This window comes from Acartia tonsa, chromosome 3, assembly GCF_053477335.1.
Source record: "Acartia tonsa isolate MP-2025a chromosome 3, ASM5347733v1, whole genome shotgun sequence".
NCBI classification, from domain to species: Eukaryota; Metazoa; Arthropoda; class Copepoda; order Calanoida; family Acartiidae; genus Acartia; species Acartia tonsa.
In genome coordinates this window covers 25,464,141-25,478,164 of record NC_137262.1, presented here as the reverse complement: position 1 = coordinate 25,478,164, position 14,024 = coordinate 25,464,141, and the positions used below count along the sequence as shown (strand labels likewise).

The following is a 14,024-nucleotide window of genomic DNA, read 5'->3' as shown; positions in this document are numbered from 1 at the left end:
AGCTCGGCCCCCTGGCCTACCTAGCCGCGGGCGCTCGGCCCCCTTGCCCATAACCTAACCTAACCTAACTTATATGTAATAATGTATGAATGTTTATCGTACATTAACTGAATTATATTTTAGAATTTCGTTGATTTACAAAAAGTGGTTAGTAGATTTTTTTCAAATTTTAATTTTTTTTTTACAATATTTAGGTAAGGTTAGGTTAGGTTATAGGCAAGGGGGCCGAGCGCCCGCGGCTAGGTAGGCCAGGGGGCCGAGCGCTGCGGCCATGTATTGATTATGTATTATTTTATTAATAAATTTGATGTTTATATAGCAATATATATTCGTAGGTCTTTTGTAGAGTAGGTCTTTTGTAGAGTAGGTCTTATGTAGGGGTAGGTATTTTGTAGAGTAGGTCTTATGTAGGGGTAGGTCTTTTGTAGAGTAGACCTTTTGTAGGGATAGGTCTTTTGTAGCAACGCCAAAAAAAAGACGTGGGAAAAAAATATGTCGAGTTTTTCTTGATTTTAGGTCGGAGCCGGAGCCGCCAATTTCACAGACGGCTCCGAGGAGACGGAGCCGGAACAGGAGCCGCACCAAAATCAAACGGCTCCGCAACGCTGGTTTCAAGACAGCGAATGAGTGATTAAAAGCTTTGGGTACCACTAAAATTAAAGTCCAATGGCCCATCCCTCCCTCAATGTATTAGAACTCACTTGTTTTGAAACATAGTGTGGTGTATCAACACTTCCGCATCAAGCAAAATCCTCCAAGGTCACCAGTTCCGCAAACTATAGCTTAACAAATAACAAACTATCTTTACTCATTTACTTAACTCTAGTTAGGGTAAGATTTACTTCAAAACTATTTCGCTTATCTCAGACTTTATTCTGACCCCTTTAGACAATTTTTGTCTTATAAACCAGATTTTTATAGATAATTTTTTAAAAGCTTCTTATGAAAGGCATATAAAGAGCATTTTAAAATCTTCATAAACTTATAAATTTTTTTTTGTAAGTTTAAACTTTAAAAAAAACCTATTTCACTTTATTTCCTTGGTGTAGAACTTGATCAAAATCCCATCAAAATATATTTATTTGAATATAACATATTGCATTTATATAAATAAATAAATACCTGTTTATTCTACCTACCAGGATTTATATTTGTTGGAGGATTTATAATTTCCAATAAACATAGTGAGCATGCAATCCTCATATATATGAGGATGTTTACTTTATACTGCAGTTATTTTGGAACATTTTTAGCATATAAATATATCTATGATTATAATACATGAAATTACCATATAAATAAAAAAATTTTATAACGTTGGTATAATTATTCTATAATGATGCTTAATATTGTTCATAATATCGGCGTAAATATAAGACAAATGAACCTCTTATTAGATATGTAAGTCTATAAGATTTTTGTTTGTAGCAATTTTTAAAATTTTACGCGTTCCTTGGTGCATACTTTCTTTTTGTAATGCCTTTGGCTGCAAAAGGGGATCAAATTGTTTGTGTTTTTTTAATTGCTAGTACATTTTTTATTTACCAACCCCACTTCATTATTCTGAGACCTCAAATTAAATGTAAAAATATTCAAAGATACACAATATATTAAGATTTAGAGCCGGAAAATATACATTGTATTCAACAAACTAAACGTTGCTGAAACGTAACTTTTCAAATTGTCATTTGAATTAATTCAAGTAATTAATTGAAAGAAAGTTCCAGGCATAGCAAGATAGATACTCTTAAATTTACTGTAGACAGAGATTTTTTCTTTTTAAAATTTAAGTAATAATTGATTAAAGTATATCTGTACACATGCCCGTAGGGACAATAGTTTTTAAATAATTCAAAAGCTTCAAAAAAACTTCCATTTAATTTTTCTTCCTAATTATAGAATATTTGTTCTTTTGCTTACTCGTGGGAACACCCTATTAGGGTGTTTACCTCAATATATAAATATTTTCTTTGTTTTTAAGAATATATATTTGCATTATTGCTGAAAGCACAGCTTCTCTACAAGATACTAAACCAGATTCTAACGCTACAAAAACATTACGTCACATTTTATCCTATATTTTTGGGTTTTCCGTTAAAATATTGTTAACCACTGAACCGATTTAAGGCAAGCTTCACATGGGTCACCGTCACAGGATGGTTTTAAGCCATTTCATTTTCATAAAAGTCTTTAGATGGTTATATACTCTTGTACTTCTTCTTTTTCTTTGAAGCTTGTGGAATACCATTAGTTAAACACTGATTGGGTCACCTGTTTACGATAACTGAAGCAACATGCATATATCCATCTACTTTTGCAAAGAATTTTGATATATTTTCGAAAATTGTTATCCTTGTTTAATGTTATTGCTTTCATCATAATGAGGTTTGGCTATAACCTTTGTGAATAATAAAGGGAATAAAAGGTTATGAACGAGCATATATTTGAATTAATCACATAACGTCTTATATAATAGAAAGGGAAAACAATTAATGTAGTTTAGACATAATAGTAGCATTTGATGCATTAGAGTTTGTTCATTTCCTGATATATATGTTAATCTTAGTTTAGGCTAATAATTGTTTCAAACTGAAAATATAAAATTTAAATTTATCTTATATGCTTATATTAATACTTTGAATATCAAAGCTCCTATTTATTATAGTTTTGTTCTACTATATCAAAATACTAGCGGCTACGCCCTAGAGGCCTCTAGGGGCACTTAAGGAGGGGAGAGTCAAATTTAATAACCCAATTTATTATTTTAGATTTTAAAAGAAAAAGTGAAATTTTTTTTTTAAATTTTAGTTTAAAAAGTTAAGAAAAATTATTTTTTTTTTTTTTTTTGGGGCGGGGTAATTTTTTTCTAGAGGGATTTCTTTTGGGAGGGTGGTGGTACCCTCCCCGAAAATAGTTATATACCTTCCCGGGACCTAGCTACCCTGTTAAGGAGAACCCGATCGGTTCAGCGGTTACCGAGATCATTCGGTACAAACAAACAGACATCCTGTTACGTTAGTATAAGGATATATTAATTTTATACAAAATTTATGCTATTTTTGTAAAGCCAATTAGTCCAAAAAGTGCAATAATTAGAAAGACCGTAAGACGTACTTACAAATACAATTAAAGGAAAGCTACGCTTTGGAAAATTTAATACTATTAAAACTGTTCTTATTTCAGGGCCTAACTTTGATACGGATCTGCCTCAAGACGTGACTGGAGTTGTCGGACAAACGGCATATCTCAGCTGTAGAGTTTTTGACAGGGAGAATAAAACGGTAAGTAAAATTTTTTAGGATTTTATTATGATTTATAATACGTATATGTATTGTAAGTGAATAATTTTTTTGTCCATTTTAAATACACAAAATAATGTTTAGTTTTTCATTATTCAAAGATAAGTAATGAGAATTTTTTTTTCTTGAAAAAGAATTTATTTTTTTATTACATTTTATGAAAAAAACCTAAACATAACAATTTTGTAATAAATGTCTTCATGCATGGAGACATATTTCATGTTATTTTTTAAAAATTCGTAACTTAAAATATTTATATCCATAAGTAGCGCAGCATCAACAAGCGTCTACTACAGAGTTTAGATAAAAAGCACAGCTAAACTGTAATAGAAGAGTTTTCGTAGATTTTTAATGTAACATATTTGCTGTACATCCTTATTTGTAAAGACGATCTTTACATTAATTTCTCACAATTGATTGTCATTAAAATCAACCATTAATTAAACTTTTCAAAAAACGAGGAATTTAGCCAATTTCGTTACGTAGTTAAAAACAGACAGATAGACCTAACTAAAATGTTGGAAGGTTATAAATATTTAATTAAAAGCAATTGATTTAATAACGATCACGATTGGACAGGCAACAATATTTTAGGCAAAATAGTTTTATTGAGAATGCATATCCCCACCCCAAACTCCTTATGTGCATGCTAACCCACAATCAATCTTTCATCTATTTACAACATATTTAGAAAGAAATAAAACAAGGATGACAACATTTTTTAGTAGCTAAGCAGATTCAAGAAAAATATAGAAACCGAGAAAATTATATTTCTTTAATAGAAATCAAATTCCCATACTAAGAGCGTTATGGACGATTGGAAGGACAACAAATTTAGGAATCATAGAAATCAGCTCTCTAACGTTAACAATAGCCCACAACATCACGTTTTCATTGTTGAATACTCGCAGACAGACGGACAAATATAGTTAAAGAGTAACTTCGCTGGAAAAAAAGGTGAAAGAGAAAGAAAAAAAAGAACATAATTTTCCTTTTTGTATGCCTAATGTGATGGCTGAATTAAGTACTTAATATAAAGTATATACAATTAATAGACCTGCCATTATTATTGTTCAGGCTTTAGAAATATTGCTCTTCAATAAAACAAGGTAAATTTTGTCCATAAGTAGCGCATCAGCAAATCCCTCATCATAACACATAAACTTTTTATTTATGATTATTAAGAATTTTGGGGAGTTTCACGCCCTGATTCTATAAGCTCTTAATTCTAATACACTGATACTTTTAGATGACGGTACGAATAACTGTCCTTTTGTACGTCAAAATAAGTAATGTTTACCATTTTAGATATCTTGGATACGGCACTCTGACCTTCATATCTTGACAGTTGGTCGCTACACCTACACAGCTGATCTCAGATACCAGTCTATTTATAACTCTGCAACGGATGAATGGATTCTACAGGTATAGTTTATTAGCTTGTTAGGGAAGTGTTTTATTCAACGCCGTCAACTTTTCCGGCAGTCTAAGAATGGAAATATAATATAATAAAGTTTAAATATTTATCTAAATGTGCAACTGTCTTGCATTATGATTTACCTAATATATAACCAACCAGCTAGTAAGACTTTTAGAGCAGCATTTTTTTTCTTGAAAAATTTAACAAACAGCACATTTAAAGAAAATAAAGTGTCAGGTTAAAAAAATGTGCAAAAACTAGCAGACAAAAGTTTTTGTAAACCAGGAATTCAACGATAGGACAGTGGGGGATATTTAATATCCGCCCCCCCCCCCCCCCACCCAAATTAAATTGAACTCCTTTTTTTGCTACTGGGTATTTATCGGGAAAAGAAGGGTTTGTTGTTTAATTTAATCGCTATTGTCTTATCCATAAATCCATAGTGTAAACTCTGCTTACATCTGTTGAAAATTCTTTAATGTAATTTACTAATGTAATCCTACAAATAACAAGGATGACAGCAACCATTGAAAATGCTTAAAGAAAATCTTATTAGATATGTTGTAATTTAAAAGTTGTCTTTAGCATGAAAGCGTTGGAAAGTGTCATGTGTGACGTCATGAAAATACTTTTGTTATCTATGTCTTTTTTAGAGGTTTTTTTCCAACTTCTCCTCTCATCCCTCCTTTTTAGACATATTTTTATGACGTCACACATGACTCTTTCCAGCGTTGTTCTATAAAGCACCGTGTTTTCCCCTTCAGTACATAGGTACTTCTTCTCATTTTACCTTAAAAGTAAAAAGAACAGTTACTATGCTTATAAAACAGCTGCAAGGTCAAGAGTATTTCATGAAAGTGAAACCTTGTTAAATATATTTACTGGTGCAGTTAAATTTAACAGTTGTGCACAAAATCCTGATACAAGAAAATCAAACAAATTCCCCCCCCCCCCCAGATATTTAATAATTTAAAGTTTAATTTAATCCATAAAAATGGTAGCAGAAGTCAGATATCGACAAACTATAATAAACAAAAAAGAGAAAAAATAAAGAAACTTTTAGATAATATAAAAACATGTTAGCTTTATGTTCTATATATTTAATTGATGTTAGCATCGAATTTTGTTTTTTCATTTCTCTTCACTTTTCATTAATTTTAAGGCTATGGGCATGGGCAATAAAGAATAAACCTCATGTCATTATTTTCAAGTAAATGACTGAAACATTGGGAAAGGGGAAGGAAAGTCAGTTTTAAGAATTTTATCCAATTTTCAAATAGAAATTGGATTTTATCTCACTTTTTTTTTCATTTCAAACATGTTTGCAACATATAAATTAAGGGAAAAAAATATTTAATAGGCATTGTTTAAATCTAGTTAACAGCTTTTCACAAAACATAAATAATTAAGGGGGAGGGAGGGGAAATGTCACCTTATATTTAAGTTTTTAAACTAAAAGAATAGGTTTTTAGATTTTTGAGGATGGGTTTAAGGGGATTATTCTGGGAGGGAGAAGGGATCCTTTTCTAGAATAAAAATAAGATATATTAACACGACCTATAAGAAACTTTCTTGTAAAAAGAGCCATTTGGATTGTTGTTGCTTCGCGACTTACGGACAAAATACATAAAGGTCCTGTATTCTAACTGCTTATGTCAAAGGGTTAAAAAGAATTAATAAAACTGCAATGTTTACATTTTGAAAAGTAATAATTTAGTTTAAATTGTTTAGATTCGTTATCTGAAGGAAGGGGACAAAGGAATGTACGAGTGTCAGGTAATTTTTCATTTTAAAAAGCGTACAAAAAATGCAGACCTTTTAAGAATTCAACTTGCGCGGCTGGTGTTGATAGTAGAAAAATGTTATGCATACTGTTAGCACTGTTTTAAGCTCTAGTTTTTGGATATAAATATAAAAACAGATCCTGATCGCTACGTATTGTTTAGGAGCTAAATGGTAAAATGTCCCAATATAAGCCGTGCAATTTGAAATTTAAAAAGGTCCGCATTTTTTTGGCACACCATTTATTTTCGACTTTTCTTCAGCATAATATTCAGGAATCTCAAGGGATAAGACAATGGATGATATACATTTCAGGGAGGGAGGGGACATTAGGCTGTTTATTACACAAATTCCCAAAGTTTTTTTCTTAAACGTTGGCTTTGAGGACTTTATCGAATTTTGATAAGTTGGTTCATTTAGTGCAGTGTTTCATCATTGAGAATGTACATCAACTTATCGGCATTTGTCTTATTGTAATCGGCCATTACGGAAGAGTTTGGACACTGTTAGTTAAAAATAAACCCCAACAAGATTTTAACTATTTCTAAAAGACACAATTTGTTGTCTGAACCACTCCGCAGCATAACTATGTTAAATGGTTAATGTACATATGGTGTGTTAGTGAAAAGTAGTTGATATTCATTAGTCCCTAAATAGGGCAAAATTTATTACAAAGTAGAGGGATTTTTTGGCGGGATTTCAGTCGTAGAAACTACATATTATATTCCTACTTCCTACAGATAAAATCAAAATAGTTTTTCTTGGGAGCTATATCAATGCCAAAATATATAAACATGACTAAAAATATAAAGATTTGTATAAATGTTGGAACATAATACTTTTGAAAATTCTCCACAATTAAGATAAAGATCTAAATTTCAGATTTGAAAAAAAACATGTAACAAGCTGCAAACTATATCCAAAAATCACATTTATTGAGCAAGTTTACTTAATATATCCATTTTAATGTTATTTATGCCTTTACGTAATTAGTGACTTTCAGATAAAATTTTATCAGAAAGCAAACGTTTAAAGGGGGGGGGGGATAGTATGCTCCTTGGAAATATAGCTTAAAACCTGCTAATTTCCATGAAAATAATACAACATTATAATTATAAACACTTCAGCCAGGTAAAGAGGTTGTCTTCCTTTTAATTTGACTAATTCACCCTGGCACGTGCATGGCCGTTTTACTGATATTAACGGACCTAATAATAAGATGAACACCTTATTACTTCATATGCATGATAGATGCAATAGTCAAGGCTAAAACGTATAGTCTCTATTTATTTAGAAAATATTTATTTATCCTGTACTATTTATTTTAGGTGTCTTCACAGCCGGTTAGAAGTTTCTTTGTTCGTCTTAATGTTGTTGGTAAGATTTTTTAGTAGCCAAGCTTTTCTTTAATTTGCAGTATCTTTTATTTGTCCTTCTGTCTGTCTTTCATCTGTTGTTTAAGATAGGTGACTAAAAAAATATTTGACTAAAGAGCAGCTGTCTAAAGACAGGGAGAAAATTTGTCTAGAATTTTTTTATTTTGCACCTGATTAAATCTAATTCCCCAAATAGAAATGGCCAGAAGACTATCTCATACAGCGGTCAATTAGATTATATTAATCAGAGAAATTGAGAAGTCTACCTAATGTAGCAGCTATGTAATTTCCATTTTCATAGCCTGAACGGACAGACTGAAAAATATCTACTAAGCACCTGCAATGTATAAGAGTACATTTTTAATTAAAACATATTTCGCAAAAAAACTCCCGCGTATTTGCATTAATTTATTTTTTACCTTATTTTACCAATATATAAAAACAGCATGCTTCTAGACTAAGTGTTCTTTCTTTCCATCAAAAATTTTCGACAAAAAAAAACAGAAAGCTGAGGAGATGTTATTTCAAAGCTTCTCTATGGCTAACAACACACTTTTCTCTCGCAAATAAATATCTATTTTATAACTCACCCCTTCCGTCCGTGCGTTTTTCAATTTTTCGCACAGATTTTCCTTAATAATTACAATCTATTCCTTAACTTATTTACGTAGTCCGATTATTCGTTAAATTTCAACCGTATTGTAACTTTTTCGGATCATGGGTGGAAACAAATTAGCGGGTTTCGTCGTATTTTCTTAGTAGCTTTTGATAGGTTATGTTAGATAAATGTCAATAATTGCCCTGCAGGGTTATTAAATTGGCCCTGCAGGGTTAAAGCCCTCCGAAAGGGCTAGAAATAGGAGAAAAGATACTGTAAAAGTACGACGAAAACTGCTACTTTTCTTTCCAAGATCCACATTTCCTGCGTTGAAATGTTGGAATATTGTCTACCTAAAATAAAGTAGGTTGAGCTTGTGTTGTTAATCATTTTCCCAATAATTGGTAGACACAATCTAATGTTAATATTTTACCCAGAGTGTGCTAAAATTATCCTTGTTTATTTTGTTGCGTAGCTTCTGTATATCAGTTGTCATCCTATCATTATCATGAAATAAGTTTAAAATAAAAGCTTGCACAAGTAAGTCAGCCGTTATTGGGAAATATTTTCATGACAGCTAATTAATATAAACTGTAGATTTTATTTGTGGAGATACCCTTGTTTTAAAGAGCCTCTAGTATAAACTAAATTGCTCCTGCTATGTTTCGAGATTTTCTCTCGTATCTATGACTCAATTTGTCAGTTTGTTCATCCAGTTTTTGTGCTTCGCTACTTTAAGATGTTGACATACTTGCTTTTTTCTTGAGTACAAAATTTTTGGTCTGTTGTGATCAAATAAAGATTGTAAATAACACGAAATTACAATATAGAAATAAGACCCGACCGTCCATGTTGTACTTTAATTAACTTTTTCCTCTAAATTTTAGATACTTTGCCGATAGAAAAGTCTGGTAAGGGACACGTTGAAGAACACCCTAATGGTAAGACTTATTATTAATAGTGGCCTCGCCCATAGTCACTAGTGACATCCTTGTAAAGGAGGGGTGGGTGGGTGGGTGGGGGGGGGGGGGGGGTATAGTCATATATTAACGTAGTGGCATTAAGTGCAGATTTTGTTATTTTCAGACCATATTTCTACATTTGTTATTTATTTAATTTTTGTTGTGGTAAAAAAGAGGTAAAACTAATTAATGCAAAATAAGCTAGAGAGGGAAAGGGGTCGGTGGGAACTGAACATTAGACTGAAAAATAATATTATGGCACCATAGAGAAAATAATAAAAGAGAGAAATCGAGGTATTTGAAGGACTAAAATAGGCAGTGGGCCTAGAGGCCTATATTGAGCAATTGCCGCGCTGAATTTTTAATGTTATTCCACCACTTTTCAAAATGGGAATATCTTAAAATTAAATATAATTTCAAGACAATTATATTTGCTGTTTGAAGCATAAATCTAATTTTTATAGGATGAAATAGAAATATTTTGAATTATCATCCCACTATGTTCCACGGGTGACAAAAAATCGTTTTTTACATTTTGGAAAATACACTTTTAAACAATTGTTTAGTAATATACACAAGTTTTTGGAAATAAAGCCGAAAGAATTAGCTCCTTACTATGAAAAATAAGAATTTTATGTGTAATTATACCAGAGGTATGGAATTAAGTTCCTTTTCATCATTGTAAACAACTATTTTTAAGGTCAACTAAACTACATTTCAAATCATCGTGGACCCTTTATTTTTAAAGCTATTTTTAAGTATTATATATTTTTGGAATCAGTATGTAATAATTTTTACGTTTAGCCTTTAAAAGAAGTCAAATCTCCATTTTTTGTTGTAATTGTAGATGGTTTTCTTAGCATACCCGATTTCTGTAAAATAGACAATTTTCTTCTAATGAAAATTTTACGTTTGGTTCCAGATCTTTTAAGACCAAAAAAGTCCAAGCAAATCCTCTTACATGGTGATATAAGATGTTTGTATAATATCAGAGAACTTTACCCTGTGTATGCGAAGCTATGCGAAGTTTGTTTTTTTAAGCCCTAAAGATACTGGGTCTATCAAAAAAATAACAATTTTTTTAGACATAAAAGTAATATATTACTTATTATCTAAAACACCTATTCCATTAAACTTAAAGTAAAGAAAAGTTTTAAAAACAAATAAAAGATTATCCATTTATGTCTAAGGTCTTATCTGAACTATCATACCTTATATTGGGGAGGGGGGGGCTCGATTTATATCAATCTTGGATCCCATTAAAGCTAGAAGTCTAAAATTTTGTATGTGGTTTCCTTAATCAACAAAAAATATTCTGATTTTATATGTCTACTCCCTTTACCCTTTTATTGAGCAACCTTTCACAATAGATTCTTTCATATTAACAAAGAAGAGTAGAACTTATGTTGATTAAGATAGAAAATGTTTCCTTTAAAATAAATGAAAATAAAAATTAGAGTCTTACATATCTATGATCTAAAAGGATAAGACAATGGCCAGTAAATTAATGTACATCCCCAATGGTAATAAACAAAATTGCCCCTTCAATAAATTACAATTAGTTGTTGAACTGTTTGGACACTCAACTAATAAACCAACCAATCAAATTCAAAAGTCCCAAAAGTTGTTATGCCTACAAATAAGAAAAAAACTATTATAAAACTTTGTGGACTAGTATAATAAACAGTCCATTGTTCCCTTCCTCCCTGCTTGAAAATACACACAGAAAATGAGTAAGAAATTTGCTCATCTGTATTTATTAGAAATCTCAAAATATAAATTTCAGCGACGGCAGTCGGCAGGAAAATAGCGGCATATTTTAATGAAATTTTAGTTGGTCGTGTATAGTTGTTAGAATAGCTTAAGTTTAAAATTTGAGGTCTCTAAGTAAAAAATTGAGGTAAAAGGAGTCAATTAAAGATTTCTGGAGACCTGCAGGATCATAGAATAGAATAGCTTAAGTTTAAAATTTGAGGTCTCTAAGTAAAAAATTGAGGTAAAAGGAGTCAATTAAAGATTTCTGGAGACCTGCAGGATCATACCTGGAACCGGAAATTGACTTGAACACCTGTATGTAGTAATATAGGATATTTTAGTATTTTGGGAAGATAAATTGTTAAGTTTAAGTCATAAAAAAAATTATTTTTGCTCGTTACCTGTATGATCCTGCCAGGTATCCTGGCATCCTGTGCCCACCAGGATGGAGATATTCAACTTTCAGTTATGTGTCGTACCCATTTTAAACAAGTCACTGAGTTATAGCTCTCTATCTTTCACACAAAGAAAATAAGATAGAAAATACTAAAAGGGGGGAGGGTCCCCCCCCGCCCCCCCCGACTATTTAGGGTTGATAAACATTGTTAGTTGGGTTGTGTAATATCTTTTGATATGATTCCCGTCAATGTTGCTTAGAAACAAAGGAAGTTACAGCTTCTGAAATGTGCTTATTAGACTAGCTTTTCACCCCCCCTTGACGCCCCTTGTGTAAAACCCTTATTATAAGTAATTTCACCATTATTTTAAAAGATATATGTATACTTATTGCTATTTAAATAAAATTTCATCAAAATTTTCAAATATACACTCTCTATGATTTTTTGTCATTTTTCGGGATTTCTGGAATACAGTGCATCCATTCTGATAAAACCTAATGGAAGAATATAAAATTATCATTATTAATTTTTCATGACTTTGCTACTGACTTTAATCATAACACTCATTATTAGCTTATAAGATTTATATTGCAGTCTATCTAACTTATATTTTTTAATAAATAAACGTTTTTACAAATTTAATATGAACATTTGATTGTAAATTATAATAATCAGTTTTTCAGTGCCATCTAGCTTTGGATATAGAACTAGAATATCAAAGCGTTCATAAATTTTTATTTTGCCTGTATTTTTCTTGTTTTGGATTTTTGTCACTAAAGGGCCAAACCCTGAGGGGTAAATAACATCACTTGAAAATGTTAAAAATATTGTATAAACGAGTATTGTCTGAGAAAGAACATAGATAGCATTACAGATTATTCACTTATTTAGATTATTCAGTTATGAAATTTTTTATTTAATATTTAGCCTTAGTTTTAATGTATGTCTTTGAAGTAGACAACTAGCGAACCTGGTGGCTGAGAGCTAAACTATTAATTTTTTATTAGTAAACATTTAAAAGTTTTATCATGTTAATTAGATTTAAATATCACATTTAGGCTAATTTGAAAAAAAATAAATTTTTGATCATAAAAGGTGAACCCTCCTATTTTTAAACTAGGCGAAACATACTTTTCTGCTGCACTAAGACCGTCCGCGGCTGTTTGTTTTTTAAGATTCTAAATCAAATTGTATTTAAAATATTTTCTTTAATTTTTTTTAAAACATAATAAATTACAGAAAAATAATAATAATTAATAAGATAAATTTTTTTTTATTTTTTTTTACATATATAGAATAGGTTATGATTAAGATGCAAAAAGCCGCGGACGGTTTAGATAAATAGCAGACAAATTATTTTAGTAGGGGGGAAGTAATATTTTACAATGAAATTGGGGTGAGTATTCATCCTCTTATCCTTTTTCCTTATGTATGGCACCCAAAATTTATAAACATGTTCTTTAATTGGTTGATTTAAAAACTTTGGGTACTTTTATTAAAACTTAGTTGTTTCGTTCAAACTAAATTATTAAATATAACCAATCCTTCAATATACCTCCTATTGTCCTATCCATTAAGATCCCTAGATTTTTAAAACGAAAGTATTTAATATTTCACAGTTAAAAAATTAGGCAATTTTTTTCTTTTTAATATTTACATGGTTTTTATAGATTTTATTCATGGTTTTCTATTTATTTTATTTAAAAATGATTGAAACATTAAACAAAAAAATGAGACATAAATAAAAACATATTTCAATTTAATTAGACCTAAAATTTGAAATTGATTTACGTTCAATGTATAATTTACATGGATAAATTTGTTTAATGTTGAATTATAAATTACTAGTTAGAATCGTGTTTCGCGCTCTTAGCAAATAATTTTTTCTAGTTTCATTTATTGGTTTATTGTTGTTAGATTGATAAGATCTGATAAAAGATAGCTTAAGTAGTGTATTATAATTGAGTTCTCAGTTTTAAGAAGGCTTCATCTAGCTCCCGAGATAGTATTAGGCTGTTTTATCAAAAGAATAATACTTTTGAGATAGTTTTAGGCTATGAATCTGCACTCTCTATCTCCCTATGATGACATAGCAATATATAATATGAGTGCAGCCGCTATTTAGGTAAAAAACAATACACGTTTTATCAATAATGATAGTAGGAGAAAAGTTACAAACCAATATAAAAAGGATTAAATAACGCTCTGAATTTTTGAAAATGAAAAAAGTGGGTTATACTTATAAATAGAAACGGTACTGGTAGTGTCACCTCAATTAATAAAATATTAATGCAAGCAAACAATGATTTATTGAACATTTTATACCAATTATTAACAAGAAATATTGATAATTTATTAAAACATTTACGTTTTTGTTGTTGATTTACATATTTTAAAAATCCAACTTAACTAGAAACGCAAAAAGATTAACTTT

General features: G+C 30.5%; 2 protein-coding genes across 2 annotated transcripts in view; one reads left to right on the top strand and one right to left on the bottom strand.

The window, feature by feature from the left end:
* The window catches only part of LOC145313731 (dual specificity protein kinase CLK2-like), a 317,678-nt gene that overhangs the window by 65,709 nt on the left and 237,945 nt on the right, over positions 1-14,024 (bottom strand). The gene's annotated exons all lie outside the window — the stretch shown is intronic.
* LOC145315168 (zwei Ig domain protein zig-8-like) overlaps positions 1-14,024 on the top strand; it is a 43,218-nt gene that overhangs the window by 20,910 nt on the left and 8,284 nt on the right. Inside the window, exons 3-7 of the mRNA XM_080155209.1 lie at positions 3,184-3,281; positions 4,608-4,724; positions 6,451-6,495; positions 7,830-7,878; positions 9,363-9,416. Of these exons, the coding sequence (XP_080011335.1) occupies positions 3,184-3,281; positions 4,608-4,724; positions 6,451-6,495; positions 7,830-7,878; positions 9,363-9,416 (363 nt within the window). The remainder of the gene's footprint in view (positions 1-3,183; positions 3,282-4,607; positions 4,725-6,450; positions 6,496-7,829; positions 7,879-9,362; positions 9,417-14,024) is intronic.